At 42.6% G+C, this 26,784-nt stretch overlaps 1 protein-coding gene across 3 annotated transcripts in view; it reads right to left on the reverse strand.

Moving 5' to 3' along the window:
- Positions 1-26,784, reverse strand: part of PTH1R (parathyroid hormone 1 receptor) — a 62,479-nt gene that overhangs the window by 23,851 nt on the left and 11,844 nt on the right. For all 3 annotated transcript variants that reach the window (XM_074197757.1, XM_074197756.1, XM_074197758.1), the window contains exons 2-5: positions 9,441-9,543; positions 5,145-5,270; positions 1,397-1,507; positions 425-543 (exon numbers count right to left, since the gene is read on the reverse strand). In XM_074197757.1, the coding sequence (XP_074053858.1) occupies positions 425-543; positions 1,397-1,507; positions 5,145-5,270; positions 9,441-9,543 (459 nt within the window). The remainder of the gene's footprint in view (positions 1-424; positions 544-1,396; positions 1,508-5,144; positions 5,271-9,440; positions 9,544-26,784) is intronic.

The following is a 26,784-nucleotide window of genomic DNA, read 5'->3' on the forward strand; positions in this document are numbered from 1 at the left end:
TCCCAGTTATTCATACATTGTCATATGTATTTAATGTGCATGAGTTCTAGACTGTAAATTCTTTGCAGACAGCGTTATGGGTCTCCCTTTGATTAGGGGCTTCATCAGGGTAGGTCCTGTGTCTCTCCCTCAGACTAGAGGCTCCCTGAAGTCAAGATGCATCTCTCTCCTCTATGAGGGGAGACCTGAATTCAGGGTCCATCCATGACTCTGGACTTTAAGTGACCTTTGGGATTCTTGGTTCATAGTTGGTGAGGGTCAGAGGAGCAAGATAAGATTGTTAGAACCTTGGAGGAAGTAAGGGGGAAGGGTCAGTGAAGGGCTAGGGAAGTCCCCAAATTCAGAGCATGTTCTCCAAGAGGCATAGAGGGAAGGTGCCTTAGTCTTAGGTCAGAGTTTAGGGGATGAAGATGTAAACACGTACCCGTTCTCGGGTCTCGTTGGTCAGAAACTTGACACATTCGCTGTAATTCGCCCATGTCCGGTTGTTCCCAGGCACCAGCTCCCAGCTGCCATTGCTGTCACAACGCCTATAGGCTCGGCCTGGCCAAGGAAGGGAGAAGGGACAGGAGGCTCTGTGGGTGAGAGCTTGGGCCAGCAGGCAAGTGGGACCATTCCTTCCCATTCCTGGGGAACATTCTTCCACCAGAGGCCTTCCCATATTGGCATTGCCTCCTCAGCTCCCCACTCTCCCCTCCTTGGTGAGGCATGAAAGAGGGCAGAATATATCCAGCCCAGTAACTCTGAGGGATTCCAGTTATGCCTCAGTTGTGGGGACATGTAATCTGGGGTATAGTGGGAAGGACAAGGGAAGGTTGGAGGAAAATTAAGGTGAGAGAGGAGAGAGGAAAGAGAGTAGTACAGGCAACAGATGAGTAGGCAGAGGACAGAGGGGGAAATACCATACAGGAGCACTCAGAAAGAATAAAAGTTAAAAAAAGAAGAGGCAGAAGAGAGGGAAAAGATAGTAAAGTAAGAACTGAAAGGAGAGGAAATGTGAGAGGAGAGAAGCTGAAGAAATTACAAAAGGATGATAGAAGAGGAAAGAAGACAGAGGAAGAAGTGAAGGGAAGAGGAGAAAAGGAAGAGAAGGGAAAGAGGGATGACATGAGAAAAAACTGAAGGGAGAAGTGAAGGGGAGGAAGAAGGAGAGGCTAGAGGAGAGAGAATTAAGAAGAAAAAGGAGGGAGAGAAGAGAGAACAGAGAAGATAGAAAAGAAAAGGAAGGAACAGAGAGGAAAAGAGGAAAGAAGAAAGAGAAGAGATGAGAGATGGGAGAAAGAAATCCAGGTTCCAAACAAAGTCACTCTATACCCCAAAACAAGGAAGCATTTCCCACCTAGCCCTCTTCTCCCTTCTGGCAGAGGGGTAAGCTGGTAGCAGAAGGTGGATGTACCTTTGTGGTTGAAGTCGTAGATGTACTCAGGACAGGGCACGGCCACCACCTTGCCTGGTACTCCCGCAGGCCAGCACAGAATGTTGTCCCACTCAGGTAGGCAGAAGCCATCTGTGGGGGCATAGATACTGTTGGAGGCCAACATGGCCAGACAGATGGGCTAATGTCCAGATGCACTGCAGTGGGTGAAAGAGCTGCTTGCGTGTCTGGCCCAAAGCCAAATGGAGTAGTTTGTTCTTTACCCCTCCATCCCCTCATTCTATCCCTGACCCATGGCTTGACTCTGAATCTCAGACTATCAGAGCTGGAAGGGATCTAAGGATACAACACTGGAATTGCAATGGTTCTTTTTTTTTTTTTTTTGCAATGATTCTTAGAATATAAAATGCCATAACCGAAAGGGCCTTCAGGACACGAGACTGTTAGCACAGGAAAGAACCTTAAAACATATATAGAAGATTGTCAGAGCCAGAAAGGACCTTAGCTAGCTAATGCTTTAAGGTTTGCAAAGTGATTTACAGATATCTCATTTTATCTTCTCAATAGTAGAAGTAGATGCTTTTAATATTCTCATTTTATAGATGAGGAAATTGAACCACAGAGAATAACTTGCTCAGAGTTCCCACAGTAAGTAAGAGGCTGGATCTGAATTCAGATCTTCCTGAATTCAAGTCCAGTGCTCTATGTACCATGCTACCTAACTGCTTCTTAACAGCATAGGCTATCAGGATTATGAGGGGCGTTAGAACCTAGAATGAAGAATCCTGGAGCTGCCAGGGACCTTAGAACCCAGAGTGTTAAAATAGAAAGGAGTCTCAGGGATTGGGAAGTTCAACTCTCCCATTTTACAGATCAGGAAATGAAGGTTCACAAAGTCATGAAGTGACTGGTAAGGTCATGTTTTTTGTAGAGTGGGGATTAGAATCCAAGTCATCTAGCCCAGGGCTCTTTTCTTCAATATACCCTCCCTGCCCCAACCCATCTAGTGATGCTCCTCAAACCCAGTCCTTCCTCTTCCACCCTGCCTTGGCAACGTTTTCATCTCTTGCCAGCCTATCTTTCAGGGAGCCACCATGAAAAACAAGTCCATTGCAGAAATTAATGCACTGATGTTGATAACTGAGACTTGCTTCAAGTGAGTGAAATTTTCTTCTTGAAGGTCTCTGTGTAGCTAGAATAATGACTCCTATTTCTAATAGCACATTCAGGATATAAAGTGCTTCTTTTACTACCACTCAGTAAGGTAGATAGGGCAAATATAATGGTATGGATGATGAATTTGATATCCTGAGGAAGTAACATGCTTAGGTTCCCACTGCTGCTAAATAGCAAAGTCACTCTTCTGGGTCCAAGTCTCCTTGTTCTTGGTCAGTTGGCTGCCCCACCTCTACAGGAAGTGACCTGGCCTAGAAATCAGAAGTCTTGGGTTCCAGTCTGGCTTCTGCTATTTGTTGTGTAGCTTTGGCTCAACCTCTTGGGGACTTTGAATTCCCAGTTTTTATTAATTTGTGATAAAGGCGTTTGTAAGGAAATCATTGTGATAAAATGAAGCACTGGAAGGAAAAATACCCAGGACATGTAATAAGAGATGGCTATTATTTTTATAGAGAACTCTAGAGAGGTGATGTCTTAACCCAAAAGAAGGAAATGCTAAAGGTGGACACTTAGGCCCTGGGCCAGGCTGATGGGGAGATTTTTTTGGGCCAGAAGTCTCCTATAGATAATTGCCTCCCTACCTGTAGTCAAGGCTGATCAGGTTACACAATTGCTATGTGACCTCAGGTGGCTCATGAACCCATCATCTTTCTTGCTCCATTTCTTTTAGGGGAGTCCTCCCAGCCCAGGAAATGCCTCTGACCCCTCTCCTAGCCTTTTCCAACTTTCCCCTCTCCTTCCCACCACAGGATACTAACCACTGGATTGTTCCCTACCCCACCCCACCCCCCACCCCAACCTGGAAAGAGGCCTTCACAGCCGGCCCCCATGAAAAGGGACTCTGTCCCAGGCCCGGTCCATCCTCTTGGCCACATCCCTTCTCAAGGCTCCCCCAACTCCTGCTTCCCAAATACCTCACCCCACAATATCCCCTTGTCTCCTTGATACCCCCCCAAACCTTGGCCTGCCGGGGGGGGGCAGTGTGTGAGGGATCCTGTGGCCTGGGGAGGGGGCCAGAAGTATGGGAAGCCACCCCAGGTAACCACTGCTCCATAGATGTGGCCACAGCTGGAATTTATCTCCAAAAGGCCAATGGGTACTAAATGATCTTGAGTTCTTACTCAATGTGCCATCTCTCCCTCACCTGTCTTGCTCTTTGCCTTTTCTCTACTGTTCCCCCCCCTACTTTTTCATTCTCTCTTTTTCCTTTTCCTACTTCCTTCCTTTTTTTCCTTCTTTCTTCCCCATCTCTTGCTCTCTCACCTTTTTTCTCCTCATTTTGTTTCTCCCCTTACACCTCTCTTTCTTTAACCTCTCTCTCATCTCTTTAAATAGACCTCTCTCTCTCTTTTTGCCTTTTTTCTCCCACATCTCTTGCTCTCTTCACTTTTTCTCCAATTCCAGATCTGCATTTTTTTAGGGTTCCTGGCTATGATCTCCCCCTTCTCCCAGCCTGTTTTCTTTGGATTGTGGATAGGAGGGAGGGAACTGTCTTGGCTGGGAACAGGGCTTCCTTAGCCCTTTCCCGCTCTCCTCCCCCTGGAACTGTGTCCCCTTCTAGGCCTTTTCTCATTTCCAACCCAGGCCAAAAATTTCTCAGCTACTTCTACCTTCTAGGTTCCAGTACTGCTCCTCTGCCTCTTTCTAACCTGAGATCTCTTCCAGGGAAGCTTTCAGGGTTAATCCTATGGGGAATGGCTCTTCTAGCTTCTGAAGGCTGACTCTCTCTTCCCCCTTCCATATGCCCAAATCCTTGAAATGTATTTAAAAATAAATACTTCCATTGAATCTATGTTTCTATTTTATCTAGACAAATTTGCTTACCCAGTCTTTTGGCTGTTCCTCTTACTCCTCAAATAGTGTAGGGACTAGATCTGTGCCCTCTGCTCTGCCAGGTTACTTAGAATCCTGGATCTGATACTGTGTGACCTTGAACAAGTTATTTTTCATCTTTGGACCTCAGTTGCTCCATCTATAAGGTGAGGGGGGTGGAGTCAATGAGCTTCAAAGTCCCTCTCATCTCTAACAAACTATAGATCTATGAGGCTTTTCCACCCTTTTCCCTCTCTTCTTCCTTAACTCTCTCCATTCTTCCTATCCAGCTCAAGTACTCTCTTCCAGGAAGTCTTCCCTGCATCTTCTCTCATGAAGCTTGATGGATTCCACAGTGCCTTAAGCCTCCTTTATTTTACACATGCTCATCCACCCATTTTAAGCAAATACTCAGGAGAATACTGCTATCTATATTGGAATTTCAGATCTTCAAGGGATCTTAAGAGATCATATAATCCCAACCTCTCATTTTGAAAAGGGGGAAATGACGATCCAAGGGAGGGAAGTCATTTGCCCAAGGTCACAAAGCACTGTTGTGGCTGAATCATTCTCAGTCGTGAGCTTTTTCCACTACCCTATATTGTCTCCATTATTTTGTCTTTGCTTCCTCCCATCATAGATCAAGTTACCATTAGATACACAGAGAAGTCAATAAAGAGACAAAGTGGCAGAATAGGAAGAGTCAGAAGCAGGGTGCCCAAGGGTGAGGTCTTCCTGAAACCTCCCTACCCACCTGCCACAGGGACATGGCGGTACCTACCCTGGAGCCGACTCCCATCAGAAACTTCCCCAGTCTCCTCTGCTTGGGAATAAAGTTTTTCTGCAGGTTTCTCCTTCTTTGTCTTTCCAGACCTTGACATCCAGTCTTTGGCTGATTCAGCAAGTTCTGGCAGATAAATTGGGTGTGTGTGTGTGATTATTCTGCACAAAGGCTCTAACTGGCCTCTTCACCTGCCCCCAAACTCCCCTGGGTGACCCCCCCTTCTGTTCTGACTTCTCAGAGGCAGGGAATTGAACAAAATGACCCCTTAGCATTGCAGAGAAATGATAGACCCCTCAGAGTGTGGGTCTGCTACCAGGCTGCTGCCCTCCCAGGGTGGGGTGGGAGTCACTAAGCATTATGGTTGTAGAAGGCCTTTTGTTTAGTTGTAAGGGGGTAGGGATGGAGTGAGAAACAAAAGTAACCGTGGTATTGAATGATGAGCTCACCCATACTCCTGAGTCAATTAAAGAGTTAAAGGTCTGAGTCTTAAAAAATGTTTAGATTGCTCATCATTTAATTGAACTGAATTGCTACATCAAGGAAAGACCTAAGTAGTGAAAGTAAAGAGAGGGAGGGCAAGGTTAAGGAGAAAAGTGATATTAGAGGTTGTCTCTATGTCCTCAAGGATTGAGGGAGCATGAGAAGAAGTGATATCCAGATGGAGGAATGAGCTGTAGGCACCTAATGGAAGAGTGGAAGTATTCTGTAAATTCCTTCCTACTCCCCAACTGACAGACCCTCAAGTATGAGGGCATGGAGATGGGGGGCAGTTCTGTTTCAGGGCTCCCATCTTAGTTAAACCTTGTTCTTAGATGGATGGCTCTGTCCCTGCTGGGGAAGGATGTCTTGCTCCCCTGTCCATAGGGATGTCTGAAGGTCTCTTTTCCCCTCCCCTCTTCACTGAAGATTCCCAGCTTCTTTCCTGCTTGGAAGGGGCTTCCTCACATCTGACTCAGATCCTTCTCACTGTGGAGTCAAGTCTGGTTCCTCTTGCTGGGCCTCCAATATCTGGAAACCATTGGGATGGCTGGGATACTGTTGGATTGGCTGGGGCTGGCCACAAAGGGGAGGGGGGAGAGAGAGAGAGAGCAGGAGAGAAGGGAGAAGGGAAGGGAAAAAGAATGGGGGAAAGGGAGGAAGGGGGAGAGAGAGAGAAGGAGGGAGGGGGAAAGAGAGACAGAGGGAAAGAGGAAAAGGGAAGGGAGGGAGGGAGGGAGGGAGAGAGAGAGAGAGAGAGAGAGAGAGAGAGAGAGAGAGAGAGAGAGAGGCACATAGGGAGAGTCTGTCTAGACTGACTTGTAGTGTAGTATTTTTAAGCTGCTATTATTGTTCTTTCTTCCCTTCTGCCTTGGCCAGGTGGGGAACACATTAAAAGCAGGGGAATGGGGTGGGAGAGTGTTTCAGGGAATCCCTGAGTAGTTTCTGTTGGGGGAGGGATAAAGAAGAGCTGAGGAGGACATTTGGGAAGGAAAGAGATGGCAGTGAGCAGGTTGGCTAGGGCAGGGATGAGAGAGGGAGGGTCCTTGGATGGAAATAGTGTTTGTAGAGGAGCTGAGGAAATTGGAGTGGGTGGGGGAGGAGGAAAATGGTGGGGAGGAGTGTGTGAGGTAAGAAAGGACCCAAACAGATAGAGGGACAAAAACAAATAGCAAGGGAAAGAGACATAAAGAGAGCTATGCACAGACAGAGAGAAACAGGGGTCTGTCAAGGGATCTGTTTGTGTGTAGAGATGCAGATTGGAATGGGTTTGTGTGTTCAGTCAAGATGAGAAGTCAGTGGAAGAAGGGAAAGTCAAGGCGCCATCCCTGATGGACAAGTTTACCCCATGCCAGGTTGAGTCCCGTCTCTGGTCACAGATCAAGCTCTTACTCCAGCCCCAGCCTGAGTGCTGACCTCCGTCAAAAATGGAATACTGACCTACAGTTCCTCCTTAGCCATCAGACCTTTCTCCTTTTAAAATCTTGGAGCTGGACTTCTTTCTCAGAGAATGCCCCTTCTCTTAAAACTCAACTTACACAACCCTTCCATACCTATAGAACACTTAGTGGAGAGGGATGTGGGGAGGGGAACCTAGTGCCATGAGCTTCATCTCAAGATAACCTTTGATCTACCCAGTCCAGAGGTCCTACTCTAGGAAAAGCAAATCCTTGTCCTTCTACATCTTCCTCAAATTAGGGGTGCCCCAAAGGCAGAAGCCGGGGCTGTGTGTCCCTTAGATGAAGGGGGGGTCTCATAGGGCAAAGGCTGTGTGATCTCCTTAGACTCAGGGTTCACTGCTGTCTTCCCCTCAGACCTGAGGCTCCCTGAGGACAAGGTCCCTCTGCCTAGGGGCTCCCTGTACATTCCCCAAAAATGAAGGAGTGAGTAACATTTAGCTTGGCAGCAAAGACTCAGAAGAGAAAACTCCAGGACTTGAGTGACCCATATGTCCTTCATATGGAAAGTTGATTCTTGCTGTGAAAATCTCTCAGCTTCAGGTGCAGGATGATTGGCTTTTCTCTTCTCTCTCTATATTGGGCACTATGAATTTCTTCACTGCACCCATCACTTTCGAATACCCGCCCCCCCCCCAACCAGTCGGGGCGGGGGGGCTGGGAACGGAAGGGAGGAAATAGCTGTGTCTGTCTTCTGTTTGGTGGCCTGGCCACCACTAATAATATTAGAGAGACAAGAACTAGTGGTTTGAATGGTGCCTAATTAGCCCCAATCACTGCTTCCTGGAATTGTAGTCTGGGGCCCCTAGGGAACAGAGAAAAGGGAGAGGGGAGGAGATAAATGGACTGGAGGGGAACGAGGGGAACAGCCATTCAGGAAGACCTCAGTCTGAGGGAAGAGACAAAATCCTTTCCCCAGTGGAAAGGATTCTAAGGGAGCCCTTTTGGAGGGAAGGAGACAAGGACCCTACTCTCAGGAACTTACTGGTTTGAGCTGAGCAAACTTATGGATCCATGGGGTGTAAGAGATGTTTGTACTAAAGTTAATGACAGAGGAGGCTGCCAAATCTCAGAAGGAGTCCACTGAGTGTGAAGACAGTGAGACAATTTTACTGTGCTTATTTGGAGGGCCTCCAGAGGACAAATCTAGGGCTAAGTAGGTAGAAGTTATGGGGAGGCTGATTTTGGCTCAGTGTACACACAGCTGCTGAACAATGTGACAAGAGTGAACTGAGCTGCTTTGGGAGGGAGGGAGTTCCCTGTCAAGGGAAGGGTGCAAGTAAAAGTTGAAGGATTCTTCTGTCAAGAAATCTATAAATGTAATTGTCACAGTGGGTTGGACTAAACCTCCAAGATTCCTTCCAGTTCAGAGATTTGGTGATTTTGTTATATTTTAAGATTATAGAATCTTTTAAGAGTCTAAGATTATATGAATTCTAAGAATCTGTTGTCCAGAGATAAGTTTAATTGACCATCAGAAAGGGTCCCAGCAACACTATCAAGTGGAAACAGCTTTTCCAGGTGTTGTGGATCTTTCCCCAATGCCATCTTCTCTCAATTTTGTATAATAGAAAGATACCTGGACTTGCTACCAGAAGATCTAAGTGTGAATTCCTACTCTGACACCTATGAGAAATGCAACGATGGACAAAATACTTCTCATCCTTGTGCCTGGATTTCTTCACCTGTAATATGGGGAGAATAATATTCTATGCTTCTCCCATCAACCATTGAAAGCATGCAGAGAAGTATCTTGGAAAATAGATGTTCATTAAGTGAGAGATATTTTGTGAGCAGCAGGAGTCTGAATTGTTGGACATCCCCTTGACATGATTTACACAGGTCTTTCTCCACTCTCCCAACTTTGCCCACAAAAGATTCCTTTTCTAGTCTCCTCTTTCTCCTAGGTGGTAATATTCACATATACTACACAAACAATAGACAAAACAATCATATCCACATACAACCATTCATACATAATCACATGCACACATGAACATACATATAACCAGACACAAGGCAAGAAATGATATGCATGCACTTATATACAATTCTCCCAACCTATAACTAAATAAATATGTGGCCGCTCAACATATACTCAGAAGACTGAGGGGAACATGCTTTGAAGAGGACTTCAAGTATTGACCCATCCCTCTAAAGGTGGGCAAGTGGGGGAGAACTGGAGAGAGAGCCCCATCAGGGAAGGAGCTCCTCAATGGCTCAGCTTTTGTTTTCTTCCTCCTCCTTCCTCTTCAGCAATCTCAGAAGTGGGACACCCAAGAGAAGAGCTAGCCTGGCAGTGAGGCATCTGTAAATGAAGTCTGCTGCATTGACTCATGCAGGGAAACTCCTAACTCACCGGAGACCCTGAGGACCTCCTTCACCCGCTGCTCACACTGGGCCTGGGCATTGCGCAGAAGGATGATCTGCTCCTCCTTGGTTATGACATCATCGGCATCCACCTACGGCAGGGAAGAAGAGAGGATTGGTTAGATGGGGGACAGGACTTCCAAGAAGAGAAGGGGCAGGACCCTTTCTCTGGTGCACAATGATGACTTCCCTCTCCCTCCCTTCTTCCTTGTCTTCAGTAGACAGTTCCAGCTTGGAATTTATAACTTTTATGGTCTGGAAGACTTGTTAAAATAGAATTAATCTTGGATTGGGAGGCAGGTCCTAGCTTTGACACGTCGTTATGAAATCGTCAATCCCCGTTACCTCACAGAATCTTATTTTCTTTGTCTGATAAATTAGGAGGAGAGTAGGAGTGAACCAAATAATCCCCAAGATCCCTTCCAGCTCTACTTATGATATTATGTTTCATTTTCTTATTTTTAAACTTTTTAAACTTTTATTTTATTTTTCTAATTACATGTTAGGAAAGTTTTTCAACATTCATCCACTTGCTTATTTATAAGTTACATATTTTTCTACCAGCCTTCTTTCCAACCCTCTTCCCTTCAGTGATGAACAGTCTAGTAAAAGTTGTACATATACATTTTAGTCATTGTGCGCATGAGGAATTAGGATTAAGGGAAAAGGAAGAAAACCATGGCAAAGGAAGGAAAAACATGAGATTTTTTAAAAAAATGAACACAGTATCTATTCAGATTCTGTTTTTTTTTTGTTTGTTTGTTGTTTTTTCCTCTGGAGGAGGATGATATTGTCCATAACAGGTCTTACAGGGTTGTCCTAGATCTCTGAACTACTGAGAGGAGCTGCATGCAACATAAATGCTCAACTTACAATGCTATTGATAATGAATACAATGTTCTTTTGGTTCTGCTCCCTTCACTCAGCATCAGATCATGTAATTCTTTCCATGTTTCTTTAAAATCTGACCATTCATAGTTTCTTATAGTAATACATAATATACATATACCTTAACTTGTTCAGCCATTCTCCAATTGATGGGCATCCCCTCAGTTTCTAATTCTTTGTCACTACAAAAAGAGCTGCTATGAATATTTTTGAACATGTGGGATTTTTAACATTTTTAAAAATTTTCTTTTGGAAATAGGCCTAGTGATGATATTGCTGTGTCAGAGGGTATGATCACTTTTATTGCTCTTTGGGCATAGTTCTATATTGCTTTCCAGAATGGTTGGATCAGTTCACAACTCCACCAACAATGCATTTACTATCCCAATCCTCTCCTTATGTTTCATTTTCTTAGGACCACTCTTAATTCTTTGTTTTGTGTGTTTTGTGGTGTCACAGAAAGAATATTAAATTTGGAATAAGAAGAGAGTAAATATTTATATGGTACCTCTTCTATACCAGTCACTGTGCTAAATGTTTTACAAATATTTTTTTACATGATCTTCACAATAACCCTGGGGAGGTAAGACCTGTTATTATTCCCATTTCACAATTGAGAAAACTGAGGCAAACAGGTTAAATGACTTCTATAGATAGTACATACAGAATACTTTACATACATAGAAAATATCTGAGACTAGATTTGAATTCAGGTCTTCTTTACTTCAGGTCCAACCTGTTTTCCACTGAGTCACCTAAATTTAATTTCTGACTTTGTCACCTAATAACTGTGAGGCCTTAGGCCAATAATCTTTCTTTTTTGAGCCTCAATTTCCTTCACTATAAAATGAAGGGAGTTGGGGTGACTAGGTGGCGCAGTGGATAGAGCATCAGCCCTGGAGTCAGGAGTACCTGGGTTCAAATCCGGCCTCATCCACTTAATAATTACCTAGCTGTGGCTAGGTAATTACCATTGCCTTACCAAAAAAAAACAAACTAAAAAAAATGAAGGGAGTTGAATTCAGGGGTTCTTGACCTGAGGTCCATGCAACTATTTTTATTTTTATTTTTATTTATTTATTTATTTGTTTGTTTGTTTATTTATTTATTTTTAGGTTTTTGCGGGACAAATGGGGTTAAGTGGCTTGCCCAAGGCCACACAGCTAGGTAATTATTAAGTGTCTGAGACTGGATTTGAACCCAGGTACTCCTGACTCCAAGGCCGGCGCTTCATCCACTACGCCACCTAGCCACCTCAACTATTTTTAATTGAAAATATTTTTGATGGTTTTCAATTTGTAATCTGATGTACTACTTTATTCATTTTAAAATTGTTCAGAAATGAGCTCCCTAATCTTCTCTAGACTGCCCAAGGGGTCCAGGACACAAAAAAAGAACCTCTGGTTTATATAATCTCTAGATGTTCTCTTATTTTCAAAAACCATGTGGCATTGACATTCTGTCGAAAGGGTTAGGAAACATTTTTCTACCAAGAGTCATTTGTATATTGATAACATCATTCATGGACCATAAAAAATTATCAACTTAAAAATTAACCACTGTATTTGGTCAAACATTTAATTAATTCACCCCTAAAAAAAGTTCCTAGATTTATTGAATTTTGAGTCCCACCTGTGGTTGCCATGGCAGCACCAGACCAATTTTTGATTTCCTGGGTCTTATAGGGCTTGTAGGTTGAATGTTCTCCACCCCTGCTCTAAGGTTTTCAACAACTGAGCAAGGTGACTAGTGCAAAGATAATTATCTCCATTTTACAGGGGAAAAAAGTTTAGAAAAACATAATATGATCAGTCAAACTAGAAGACCTTTAAATTCCTTTACTATCTGAAGATTCTATGACTTGTTCAAGGGCATGCACAGTTAGCATCTTGGCCTTCTGACCACTTATGCTGGCATTTTCCCACTACTTTATGGGAGGGAGAAGGGAAAAGGTCCCTCTGGTCTATTATTGCCCCTCAATTCTGGAGGATTCTTCTCTGAATATCCTTCAAATGTTTCTTGCCCACTTCCTCAAGAGACATCAAGTTGGTACAATGGATAGAGTATTAGATTTGAAGTCAGGAAAAGGAGTTTGACATCCTGACTCAGACACTGATGAGCTATGCAACACTGGGCAATTTACCAAACTTTATTTTAAACCTCAGTTTCTCCATTTTGGGGGATAATAAATAGCCCACCTCCCTGGCTAACTAAGGATCAAATGAGATAACATATATAAAGTTCTTTGCCAGTCTTAAAGTACTATCTAGATGCTAGCTCTCATTATTAGACCTTAGACCTGGACATACTTCTCTGAACGTTCTAGCAGGTTCCAATGACTGGTCTGTCTACCTTAAAGAAACAAAACAAAAAACCCTGATACCCTTAAGAAATACTGCAATCATTTCCTGATATCTACCCTCCTTCTACCCTACTATGCTTTTAAACTCTTCCTGGAAAAAAAAAGAAAAGAAAAACATTTGAGGAAAATTGACCCACAAAACAATCTTGGCTGATAGTGTATTCACATTCAGCTATTAGAGACTCCCACCTCTCTGCATTTTGCAGTTTCCCTCCTGTTTCTAGGGTTTGCAAGTAGAGAGGTCAATTCCCTTCCCTTGCCCTAATCCATAAGGTTTGATTCTTTGGATTTGTTTTTCATAGTATTAAACTGTTTAGATTGTGAAGAAACCTTAAACAACAATAATAACAATGTCAACAGAATAAATGGCCAAGTTTGACAGATTTGTTTACAGGAAACAGAGGGGTTCATGAAAGCACTATGAGTCAGGTCATTGCTACTGAAACTAAGAAAGCTCATTTGTAAGGAGTCCAAACTTATTTATTGACGTAGACTTTGCAAGATGTTCAACCTATTGTGGCTGGTTTCAAAGATATAGTGCCCACCAACTACTAAACAAAACTCTCAAGGACCCAGAATTTATATAATTCACTAGGGGCTCTATTTCCTTTTCTCTCTGAAATAAGACAAATCTACTACAAATGCCAAATTCAAAGTAGCCTTGAGAATTCTACAAATAAACTACTGAAACTGGAGTATTTTTCAGAGACAGAATGATTTCTCCTATGCCCCACAAAAATTTCAGAGCTAGCTTCTTTTAATAGATGTTGCTATGCTAAAAAAGAGAAATTTCCAAACTATGGGAAATGAAGAATTCTCAAAATACAGAGACCTAGTGAAAGCTTTCAAACTCATGAGGGCCTGGAATGAGATAGATTTCAAAGATGTACAAAGTCCTGTCTACTACTGGAGAGATCCCAAGGATCCCAAAGATGCTTTCAGCTCTTCTAGTTTTATTATCTATTTAGTTTATTAAACTATAACTAGTTTATTTTAAAAGATCAGTCATTTTATCTACCTATGCATTAGTCCCATAATGCTAAATAATAATAGTCAATATTTATATAGGGTGTTAAGGTTTGTAAAGTGCCTTACTCATTTGCTCCTCCCAACAACTCTGGAAGGTAGGTGGTATTATCTCCATTTTGCAGATGGGGAAACCGAGGCAGACCAATGTTAAGTGACTTGCTCATGGTCACACAATTATTAACTGTCCGAGACCAGATTTGAATTTAGGTCTTCCTGGGGTCCTCTAGTGCTCTATCTACCACAAAATTATAATGGCAAGAAAACAAAATGTCCCAGGATTATTTTCATCTGAGCTCCATTGTACACAAAGGTAAGATTGAAATCCTAGCATTGGCTGACAACTGTGAACTTTCAGTCATCTCACTGAATTCTGACAGCCATCCTGTATTCTAGGTAGTATTGTTTTTCAGTCTTGTCTGATTTTTCATGACCCTATTTGTGTTTTTCTTGACAAAGTTTAGTGGGTTGGGTTTGTCACTTCCTTCTCCAGCTCAATTGACAGATGAGGAAACTGAAGCAAACAGGGTTAAGTGACTTGCCCAGGGTCACATAGCTAAGTATCTGGGGTCAAGTTTGAACCCTGGAAGGTGAGTCCTGCTGACTCCAGACCCAGTGTTCTCTGCTATATGGTCCCATCTCGCTGTGGTTTTTGAAGAGAGGTGTGACATGAGTAGATTTAGATGTGAGGAAGATTTACCAGTGGAATGAAGAATTGAAGACCTTTGAAATGGCTATCAATGTAAAAGGTCAAGGTCCTACCCTACATCTGGGGCTATCGCAAGTCATCCTGATCCCTCTCTGGTCCTAGGAGCCCGATGGCTCTGGAGGCTGGTGACTTTGCACAGCACCCCGTCATGCAAATCTAATTCACTCACGTAGCACGGCATCCCCTCCTTATTCTCTCAATGTTTTCTTTGAGAACAAAGGACAACAAAAACTCTAGATATTATCCTACTATTACAAATGAAGAAAACTGAGACTAAGAAAGCATCATAGGTTTTGAACCATAACGGTCCATAAATGCAATTCAGTCCAACACTCTTAGTTTATGACTGAGGAACTAATTGTAGCTCCTCACTGAGGAACCTAGCATCAGAGAGGTTACTAAATTTGCCTGAAGACTTATCTCCCTTGGCCATGTTCATTCACATGGCTACTAATTCATAAAATGTTATAGCTAGACAGAACCTCAGAACACAGAACACAGGATGTTTAAACAGGATGAGACTTTAGAGAGACTTTTAGGGCTGGAAGAGACTCCAAGATCATCTACCTTAAAGTCTTCATTTTACATACAGGGAAACTGAGACCAAAGTCATGAGGTTGGTTTAGCTAAGGTTAAACTGGTATTAGAATCTAGGCCACCTGATTCCAAGACCATATTGTAAAGTCTTGTCAGGTTTCATTCTCTCTCTCTCTTTTTTTTTTAAATTTTTTTTTTTAGGTTTTTGCAGGACAAATGGGGTTAAGTGGCTTGCCCAAGGCCACACAACTAGGTAATTATTAAGTGTCTGAGGCTGGATTTGAACTCAGGGACTCCTGACTCCAGGGCCAGTGCTCTATCCACTGTGCCATCTAGCTGCCCCTTCAAGTTTCATTCTAAGGTATCTAAATAATACTGATTTAGAGCCTGAGGACCTGGGATTGTATCCTAACTCTGCTACTATAACCAGTGTGAACTTGAGCAAGTAATTTCCTCTCCAGAGACCCCTACTTTCCTCTTATAAAATAAGGGCATGAGCCCAGATGACTTTTTTTTTTTTTTTTTTTAGGCTTAGCTCCTATGACCTCCAGCTCTGGCTATAGAAGATGAGTCTGTGAGGAAGTGTAAGTTCCTGCCAGGTTTTGCTTCTGGCCCCAAGGCTCAGGGTCTCCTCCCACATTTCCCTGCCATCATTCTCTGGAGGAGCCAAGTTCCTGCCCAACCCCACTGGACATCCAATGAGCAGGGAAAACTCTTTTAGCCCAAGGGGATTCAATCCCTGAAGCCTGGGGAACATTCCATTCATGAAGCCTGGGGACATTCCATTTCCTTGGCCCCTCCCTGAGAAACTGGGAACAGTCACTATGGTTCCAGAAGAACCCTGGAGACCAGGGACAATGTACTACACATGTTATTATTGTTTAGTTGTTTCAGTTGTGTTCAATTCTTAGTGACCCCATTTAGTGTTTTCTTGGCAGAGATACTGGAGTAGTTTTCTGTTTCCTTTTCCAGTTCATTTTTACAGATGAGCTAAGTGAGGCAGGCAGGGTTAAGTGACTTGGCCAGGGTCACATAGCTAGTATGTGTATGAGGGCCAGATTTGAACATAGGTTTTCTGTGTCCAGTCTGATATACCGCCTAGCTATACATATGGTTTTCAGCAAAGAAGATTAAGAAGGATTATCTGATAGTGGTATTTCAGACAATATGACAAGCCAGTGAGGGAGATATTTGGGAGGAGCATTTCTGGTACTTGCACATTATACCATCCTCTCTACTTGTGTCTTTCCATGGAAAAAAAAATTAAATGGAAACAGCATCTTCTCAGGTTTAGAATCTCAAATGTAAATATATGCCAATAATTATGCAAATAAAACAAAATAGTTTCTCTTTCCCTCCCTCTTCTGGTCTAGTCAATGTCCCCTCCTAAATGTGGAACAGTATAATACCCTAAATGAGATTTGGAGAACCACATCATCTAAAAAGTTGGAAGGAAGGCCATGTAGTCTGAACTGAATAATCCTCCTGTTAGGGCTGGGGTTCTGGAAACTTTCATTCATTTTTGACTCCCAACCCTGGAATTGAAAGGGTTAACACTGCTGCCTGTTTTCCAGTGCTTCCTCACACCAAGGCCTAGGATCTCACACTTACCTGGAATTCCCTTTTTCTGGGCCTTCAGATGACCTGAGGGCAGGGGAAAAGGTGGGTAGAAGGTGGGGGGGGGAGAGGACTGGCTAGGAAGGTCAAGTCCAAATTCTCAAAATCTCCAGGGTGACCAGTAATAATGACAAAATTAATAGCAGCTCCCGTTTCTAGAACCATTTAGAGCTACACTTACTATATAAATTAAATGATAACTACTATTATTAATAAAACATTCACATTTCAATAGTACTTGATAACTAACAAAGGTCTGTCCCTGGACCACAGAATCTCAGAATTATAAGGAGCTTCAAAGTCCATTTGGTTTAATGTCAATCTAAACAAAAATGATCCCTAACAGCTCATCAGCATTTGCCTGAAAATTCTCAGATGAGGTCTTGCCTCCCTCATTCTTCTTGGCTAGGCAGCTGAGATGGTTCTAATTGTTAGAAAATGTTTCCCGGGGGCAGCTAGGTGGCGCAGTGGATAGATCACCAGCCCTGGAGCCAGGAGTACCTGGGTTCAAATCCGGTCTCAGACATATAATAATTACCTAGTTGTGTGGCCTTGGGCAAGCCACTTAACCCTATTCGCCTTGCAAGAACCTAAAAAAAAAGAAAAGAAAAGAAAATGTTTCCCCACACAAAGCCTCACCTTGTCTATTTGCAATGTTCACCCTTTCCTTCCAATTCTCCCCTCTTCAGCCAAGCATCACAATCCCAATAGACCCTTCTTTCACAGGACTGCCCTTCAATAAGCTACAGACCACAATCAAAGAGTCTTCCTCAGCTTACTTCTCTAGACCCCAGGATCTTCATTTCTAAAATGAGGGGCCTGGACAACATAATCTGGGGAGGATCCTTCCACTTCTAAATCACTGATCACATGATTCCCAAGTGTGGGTTCTGTGAATCCCTCACAAGTGCTAGATGAGTCTGAAGAGGCAGTTTCAAATTCTGCTGCAGAGAGTGGCTGTGTGTCCCTGCGCAGATCACTTATCTGCCTAAACCTGTGTTCTTATCTCTAAAATGGAGAGAATAATAATTTCTCCTCACGGGATTGTGAAGATCAAATGTGATAATGTGTGCCAAGGACTTTGCAAATCCTAAAGCATTAAATATGAGTTATTGTTATTAGTATTATTGGATGGCTAGGTGGTACAGTAAATAGAGTGCTGACCTGGATTCAGGAAGACCTGAGTTCAAATTCTACCTCAGACATTTGGGCAAGTCATTTAATCCTGTCTACCTCAGTTTCCTCATCTGTAAAATGAGTTGGTGGAGGAAATGGCAAACTATTCTAGAATTTTTGCTAAGAACCCCAAATAGGATCACAAAAAGTCAATCATGACTGAAAAGACTGATGAACAATTACTAAGATGTAATCTTGATCTGGATGGGCAAAAGGGGCAGCAATCCTGACAAACTTCAATATCCCCAAAGTATTGGAAATGTTGCCATTGTCTTCTTTATGTTTGTCATATAAAATGAGTCTCCATTGATGGAGTTCAGAAAGAAGGGGTCCTGGGGCAAGTCACTATCCTGCTATTATAATTTTCTATTCAGTATTCTGAAGACTTTTGCATAAGTGGATAAAATAACTACTTTTTGTAGATGAATAAAAATATTTGGATGTCAGATTGAAAATATCCTTAGTATGATGCAAATGATATTTTATCTCATCCTGTTTCCATAGGATTTTGATTTCTTATATCTTGTTTCTAGATTTTGAAAACATTTTATCCCATGAAATTTGGAGATTGTGCTTATTTAGGATGAAGACATGTATCAAAAATATTTTTAAAATTTGTTAGGTTTAGGCAACAGTACTGTCTGTGATATTCGTTCCGGTTTTTGGTTGAGTTCTCCAGGATGATTTGAAATCTGTATTTCTATAATGGAGATTAGTCTTCCCAATCAGTCTATGATTCTATAATTCTAGCTACCAGGTCATCTTGCTAGGTACATGGCTGACCCTGATATTTTACAGTCTGCAATGAAGATGCACATCTTCATTGATCACTAAGCCTGTGCTCCTTAGACATAATTCTACAATTTCTGGTGGCAATGACCTGGTCCTGAATTACTAGCCTAAACCCTTGTTTCCATAAACAATTTTACAGGACTCAGTCATTGATCATACATTTCATGTCAACATGCTGTTGGCTTAGTTCATATGAATATTACCCTGGATCTTAGCCATGGCACAGGCTTCCTCCCAAGGTAAAGTACTTCTGATTAACATTCGGCAAATCTTGTGGTGTGCATCTCTATTGAATGTCTATTCATTTTCCTTTTCACAAGGAAAAATTAAGAAAATCATAGTTATATAGTTTTGGGATGCAAATTCAATTCAATTCAGTACAATCCAAGTCAGTTCAAACATTTTACTAAGCACCTATTGGATGCAAAGAATTGAAAGTAAAGGCCAACAGTTATGTAGAACTTTGAATGCCAGGAAAAGAAGCTAAAATTTACTCAGGGGGCAATTGGGAGCCACTGAAGATTTTTGAACAGAGTGAAATGCCCAGCTAGATATATAAAGAAGCAGGTGGTAGCATGTGAAGGATGGAAAGGAAGAGATAAAGAGTTAAGGCAAGAAACACCCTCAGAGATCACTTTATAGTAGTAGAAAAAAAATAAAACTTTGATCTTAAAGTGACCTACATATGAATATTGGTTATGCCTTTCACTAATTATGTGTTCTTGGGCAAATCACTTCCATGTCTTGGGCTTTTCTTTCCTCTTTCTAAAATAGAGGAATGGATAAGATGATCTTTATGATCTCTTTCAGGTCTGATTTGTTGAAGCTATTGTAGTTGTCCAGGCAGATAGCCTGACCCAAGGTGGGGGTCTAAGTGGATCTTACTCATATGGGGGAGTACATGAGAATTCCAAGACTTGATAAAGAAAGTGATCACAGAAGCAGACAGAAACTCAGCAAACAGTGGAAAATTTGGAAATTTTCTCCCTTTTACCCCTCTCTTCTCTCTTCCCTGATCCTACAGGGTTCAGCCAGCATCTCTTCTCAGACACTTAATGGAAGTCTGAATGGAAAAGGGTCCCATAAAGTTGCTGGGAGTGAGGCCCTCACCTTCTCTGTGTTTGTTTGAGTGAGGAATGGGTTGTTCAGATTTCCAAGTCTTCCTACTGAGCTGCAGGCTGATGGGAGGCAAAAAGAGATGGGACACTGTGTCAAGAAAGCCCACCCAGCCAAGGGAGAGAGAAGATAAATGATGTAGGAGTAAGAGACAGGAGCTGGGAGGGAGACTTGAGTGGAGAAGGGGGAGTCAGGGGCTGGAGGGAGAAGTTAATTGACCACATCTCTCTGGCAATAAAGGTTTCCAGGACCAATGATGATTCAATTGGCTCTGAAGAGGGTTGATTTCTCCTGGTTTCAGTTAGCAGTGGGTGTGTATGGACGAGTCCTCAATGCCTATGTATATGTGGATCTCTGCATATCTGGGTGCATTGCTCCAGGGCTGTGAATCTTTGAGTATGTCCAATCATGCTGGTGAATGTATTTGTGGATAAATGTCTATAAGTATATGCATTTAAGTGTATGCATTTGCATTTCAGGACTCCACTACAGGTATGGATTTATGTGTCTTTTATATTTTGATGTATCCATTGTGGTTCCAAAATATCTAGGTATATATATCTACTTCTCTTTCTGTTCTGGCTGTAAATACATAGGTCTGCCTAAATATATGGCTTTCTTTGTTTTTCAGTTTGTAACAATATCTGTATAGGCCTGCCTATATGTATCTCTATATGTGCCTTAATGTCTATGACTCTGTGTGTGTGTGTGTGTGTGTGTGTGTGTGTGTACTGTGGAAGGAAGAGAGGGTCTGGGTGGGGGGGCTCCCTCACAGCAGGTTTGGCTCCAGACTTCCTTCAATTGGAACCAAATGCCTATTCCCCGCCTTCTCCTCCCGGCTTTCCCGAGGGCTTAGGGCCCAACCACAAGCTCCCCAAGCCCCGCCACTCGCCTTGGCTTTTGCCCAGCCAACATGGCGTGACACATCTACCCACAGCATTCCTCAGCCCCCTAGGGACTGAGTCTACTCATTTCTTTTCAATTCCCCCTTCTCAAGCTACCAGCAGGGACTAAGGGTCTGTAGAGATAGGGAGGAGGTGGGTTTAGACAGGGCCAGAAAAAGGCAGCTGGTTGTTGAGGTAGGAGATGTGGAACTGGGGAGGTGATGAAGGCTGAGCATTGAGGACCTCGGGGAGGGGGAGTGGCTGGCTGAGAGAAGCTGCTGAAAATATGTTTATGGGAAAAAGAGAGGGAAAGAGGACAAGATCTCTGGACTCGCTCACTGACTATTTGGGGTTTCCAGCTCTAGAGTGGTTTCTGTCTAGTCTTCTCCATGAAGCCTTCTCTGCTTAACCTCATTTTGATTGCTTCTTTAGCTGCCATCCACGCACCACAAAGGTCTCCATTTGCACCATATTTATTTGCATTTGTTGAGATTTTTTCATTGCTCTGTTTTGTGTTATTTTTATTATTTTCTCTATTGGACTGGGAACTCTTTGATGGTGGCCCTATATCCTAAAATCACCACATCATTATTGCCATCATCATTTTTATATTTACCATTACCATTAACACCATCATCACTGACATCACTGCCATCATAACCATCACACCACCATAATCTAAGTGTTCTCTGGTTTTTCTGCTTGATATGAATAGAACTTGAACGTGAATCATCCTTTACATGTTGTCTCTTCGATTATAATGAAAACTCCATGAGAAATTTTCTATGTGTTCAAAAAAAGCACTTAATAACGATATGCTTTTCCATTACATCTCCATCATTACCATCTTCACTGTTTTCATCTTTGTCCTGATCACCATTATCTTTAATGCAGCATCTCATCATCACCATTACAAATCATTCATCTTCATCACTACTACCAACACTGCCATCACTATCTTTTTTTTTTTTTTTGCAAGGCAAATAGGGTTAAGTGGCTTGCCCAAGGCCACACAGCTCGGTAATTATTAAGTGTCTGAGGCCGCATTTGAACTCAGGTACTCCTGACTCCAGGGCCGGTGCTCTATCCACTGCACCACCTAGCTGCCCCTACCATCACTATCATTATCAGCATTATCATTATAATGCCCATCTTTATGTCTGTCACCCCTCATTACTACAATAACCCTCATCATCATCTCTATCCTCTTCCACATCATCACTAATGTAGAGTGTTTACAACTTGCTATACATTTAAAACCTTCAAGATTGGGTCGGCTAGGTGGCTCAGAGGATAGAGCACCGGCCCTGGAGTCAGGAGTCCCTGAGTTCAAATCCGGCCTCAGACACTTAGTAATTACCGAGCTGTGTGGCCTTGGGCAAGCCACTTAACCCCATTGCCTTACAAAAACAAACAAAAAAAATATTAAAGATAGGTTTGAAGAAATCTTATCCCTATCTTTCCTATATTCCAGTATCCTTGGAAAAAAAGGAATAGAAGAATGGAGATAGGGTTCTGCTTCCTGTCATTATTGTAGTAACACAGGTGAAAAAGTCTTTCTTCCCTGGGCCTCCCCACTCAAAAGCCCTAGGGTATACATCCTTTTTGGAGCAGAGAGGAGAGTTCTGAATTCTTGTATGTGGGTATGCATGCATCTGTACAGCTGAATGATCACTTAAGCAACTGATAAGTTGCCTGATGAATAGAATGACTGGTTGATTGACTGTACAGCTATATAGATTACTGACCAGGTGACTGATGGCTTGAATGATTGACTGATAGATTAACCAACAATTTAATATATAATTAACTGACAAACCTCTAACCGGAGGTTCTAGTTGGTTTGATGACTTCCGTGTTAATCAATTAACCAAAAAGCTGGTTGACCAAATGACAGACTCAGTGATCTCTTAGGAGTTTCCAGGCTCTTCCTTGCCACCCTGCCAGAGAACTGGGACCAGGACCAAGGCTAAGTATTTCTGAAAGAAGCCATACCCTAGCTCAGACTGTAGTTATCTCTCCTGAGAGCACCTTGCCTTTTCCATGTGCTCCCCAAACATATGGTAATGACATTTAGTTATACAATTATATATACAATGTATATAGTTATATAATTTATATAAAGATACACACATATATATGTATATACATACACAATTATATTAGGAAATTTGGGATTAAAATCTAGACTATTTCTGTATTGTTTATTTGGCCAACATGTAAGGAGATTCATGTTCAGCTTGGACTAGATGGTCTCTGGAGCCCCTTCCAGCTCTGAGATTTGCTGATTCTGAGTAGGAACACATGTTTCCATAGAACTCTTTCTATTCTGAGCAGATGCATGAAATGTCTGCCTGGACCTAAATGTCTTGGTATGTCGTTGAATGCTTATTATCAACCTGAGTGACCTTGGACAAATTACTTAATTTCCTCATCTGTTTTATGAGGGGATTGGACTAAATGACATCTGAAGTTTTTTCCCAAGAGAGATCTATGATCCTATATGTTTGGGGGTGAATTTGTACAAGGGGTTTGTTAAAGAAGTCAGTATGTCCAAGCTGAACCCTAATCCTAGTTGCAGATGAGTCCTGAATCTTGACTGCATTTGGTCATGTGTGTTTTGTGTAGTCTAAATTTCTTTGTATTGTGCATTTGTGCTGGTGCATCTTTATGGATTTGCATGGGTGGCAGGTTTCTTTGTCTATGTCTTCCTGGCCTTATGTTTTCTCCCTTAGTCAGGACTTTTGCTTTTCTCATTCCCCAGTCTGGATGTCTCCAGATGTCTCCAGCCAGCTGTTGTCGCTTCCCCTTTCACTTGGCTCCATGCCTAGCTTCCCTGCCTTATTCAAAGAATTTCATGTCACCCACCTTTTCTTTGGAGACACATTTCTGAGGTCAGAGTGGGGGAACAGGGGTTGGAGAGAGTCTGCCCAAGAATCTTCAAGCAATTTGTTTGAGGAAGAGGGATTCAAGCTAGACCCACAGAGGTAATGAACAGTGGCATAGCAGAAGCACTGGGATCTGAGAGAATTCCCACAAGACCTAGGAGCTGGACAACTGACCCAACTCCTTAGCTTTCCAATTCCCACCTAAGATCCTTTACTTTCCTGTACTCAGACAACAGATGCATCTGAAACTCTCCAAGGATGGAGATTCTGTCCACTGTGACTGTGAGAATGAGGAATGAGAAAGTGATTGTTGAACTCTAGCAAGAGGAATCAGGGTTAGAGCAGAGATGACCCCAATGTTTCTTCACAGGCTAGTACATTTGCTCAGGCTTTCTACCCTGACTGGGGTGCTCCCCTGTCTTTCAGCCCCTTCAGATTCTCCCCTGTTCTTCAAACTCAACAATTCAAGACTTGTCTCTTCCAAGAAGTCCTTCTTAATCACACCCAATGATCTCTTGAGTTTCCACAACCTTGACTGTCTACAGCATGACAACATTTTGTATGGCCCATTTTGAATTGTCCCTAATTATTTCCTGTTTTTAAATCCCCTTGTTCAAACAAGTGACCTAATGAGGGCAGAGAATTTGGCTTCTTCCCCTAATAATCTCTAGGATTGGATTGAACCCAGAGAAGCTTAATAAGAAGTTTCTGAATGAATGGTTGTGTGTGAGTGAATGAATAAATGAATTGTGGCAATGATTGAATGAACTAGTAAATAGTGAGTAAATGAATGAGTAGTGAATTAATTAATAAGAAGTGAATGAATGAATGAACCAATGAATGAATGAATGATTAGTGAGTAGATAAAGGCATCCTTCCCTCTCAGTCTTTAATAGGAGTATTGGTTCTCCTCTGATCGTATGGTATTAAGAGGACTAGAGGAGATGACCTCTAGAAAGCTTTAAATATTTTGGGAGATAGGCTAGCATCTTATGAGAGAAGAGGTATCCAGAAATTGGATACCTGACAAGGGCAAAATCTTAGGCAGTGAGAACATGTGTCTGTCCCTCAGGAGGCTCTCTGTCTAGGCAGCTCTCTTCTCATCATGGTGGCCACCATGACCCTGGAAGTAAGCATATATTTATAAACAATTGAGATGACCATCATCCTTCTTCTTATTCACAGCAACAACATTGTGCCTTTGTTGTCTGGCTGGGGGGCAATATTGAGAGGTCACCATCATCCATAGCATATGACTCTTTGGTATAATGAATGAACAGTTGTAAGGTTAAAGATAACACAAAATAATAAAATAGCGAGATATCAGTCAATTGGCTCCTACATAGCTAATGATCCCAGGTGGCAGAATTATTCTAGACCAGAGCTTCTTAACTTTTTGTGTATTATGGGCCCCTTTCAGCACCCTGTTGAAACCTAGGAGCCCCTTCTCAGTATAATATCTTAAGATGTATCAAATTAAATACAAAGAATTACAAAGGAAACCTTTTATATTAAAATACAGTTATCAAAATATATTTTCAAAAACCAATCAAGTTCATGGACCCCAAGTTAAGAGCCCCCAGGGTTAGAGGGAGGGTTATGCATTCCTTGATTTCAGATCCCTCCTTTTTTCCTTCGTTCCTTTTCCATTCCATCCCCCTGGCTTACTTCTGGCTTCAGACTGACTCTGGGCCAAGGGTTTGTTGTCCATCCCTCTGGTGGTCAATCCTGCTTATTAGACTCTTTTTGGGCTTTCCCTCCACACTTCCAACAAGGAAGAGTCTTATCTACTGAAAGGGAACTGGAAAAAATGCTGATAGATCTTGTCCCATGAGCTTGGCTCCACACACCCTTCACAAATTCCCCTCCTGCCAAGGCAGACCTGAAAATAGTAGAGAAGGGTAGCAGTCCTAGGGGGTCTAGGAGCACTGATTTGTAGGACCTGGGCTTAATTCCCAGTTCTGCTATGGGAAGGTTGTTGAGCAAGAAGTCAGGAGAGATGTTAGCTTTGAGGCTTATTAACTCCATGACCCTGAGCAAGTCACCTTGGCTTTCTAATCCTAAATTTTGTTCTCTTTTAAATGGAAATAATAATACTTGTGGACATGGGATGTTTTCAGGAAGGTGTTTGAACTTAAAGTTTGTATTTTAAATAATACGGGTTATTTGAATTTTTACCTGTGGGTTTCTGGGGAAGCAATTTCCCTTCTCTGGAAATCTGCTTCCTCTTCTACAAAACAAAGGGGCTTGGATTACATAATGTCTAAGATCTCTAAGCTATGATTTTATCTCCCACCCACTCCTTGGGGTAAGATTTGGGGAGAGGGAAGAAGAGTTAGATTTCTCTGGGCCATCTGCCTGGAGGTCACAGAATCCTATTCCTGTCTTTGTGCCCTGCTCTCCTCTCCTAATTGGGAGGTGAAGACATAGAATTTAGTGGCATGAAGGTGAAAACATTGCAACCTCAGTGAGCTGGCAAAACTTGTGGGGCTCACCTCTTAAGGAACAGCCCTTTTTCATAGGGGACCCCTGGTCTTAGTGAGGTGACATGATCCCAACCTTTATGGACCTTCATAAAGAGAGGTAATGGGGACCCAGAGAAAGCCATTTAGAAGTTTGCAAAGTTATCTACAATAAAACAGCTCTAGATGATGGATAGAAAAGATATTATGATCTCCATTTTACAAGTGAAGAAATTGAGGTTCATAGAGGAAAAATGACTTAAAGTCAGATTAAGTATCAGAAGTATGATTTCAGTTCTTATGTCTCTTGACTCCAGAACCAAAGATCTTTCCATCAAACTGTGGCATAATTTCCAGCTAAGGAGGATCAAAGGGTGGGGTAGTAGTGTGATGATGGTGGCAGAAAGGGTGGTGGGTGTCGGTGAGAGGAAATGACTGTGATCTCTCCTTCCCAGCAATATGATCTAAGTCCTCAGCTGCCCACCGCATTCCCCCCCTTGCCAGAGGCCAAGCTCTGTCTCTCTCTCTGAGGGGTGGGAAGTTGCTGTTTGTGAACTGTCCTACCACCCAACACAAACAAACAACCCTCCCTAACTGCTTGCTCTACAGACTCATCTGCTTTGCCCAACTTTTCTTTTTTCTCTGCCTGAGGCCCTATGGGCTTGAGTTGAAGGAGGTGAGGGTGAGGAGGGAAGAAGGAAAAAGAGAAGGCGGAGGGAGGAAAGGGGAGAAGGGGAACCAGCTATTTACAACCTCAGGAGAGGCCTGTCCAAGGAGATAGAGATCTGCTGGCTCCCGGGTCAGTGCCAGCACCAGGCCTCCTGAATTCTACAGAGAGGAAAGAATGAACAAAACATGTGCTCATTTGCCTTGTCC

This window comes from Macrotis lagotis, chromosome 8 (genome assembly GCF_037893015.1).
Source record: "Macrotis lagotis isolate mMagLag1 chromosome 8, bilby.v1.9.chrom.fasta, whole genome shotgun sequence".
NCBI classification, from domain to species: domain Eukaryota; kingdom Metazoa; phylum Chordata; class Mammalia; order Peramelemorphia; family Peramelidae; genus Macrotis; species Macrotis lagotis.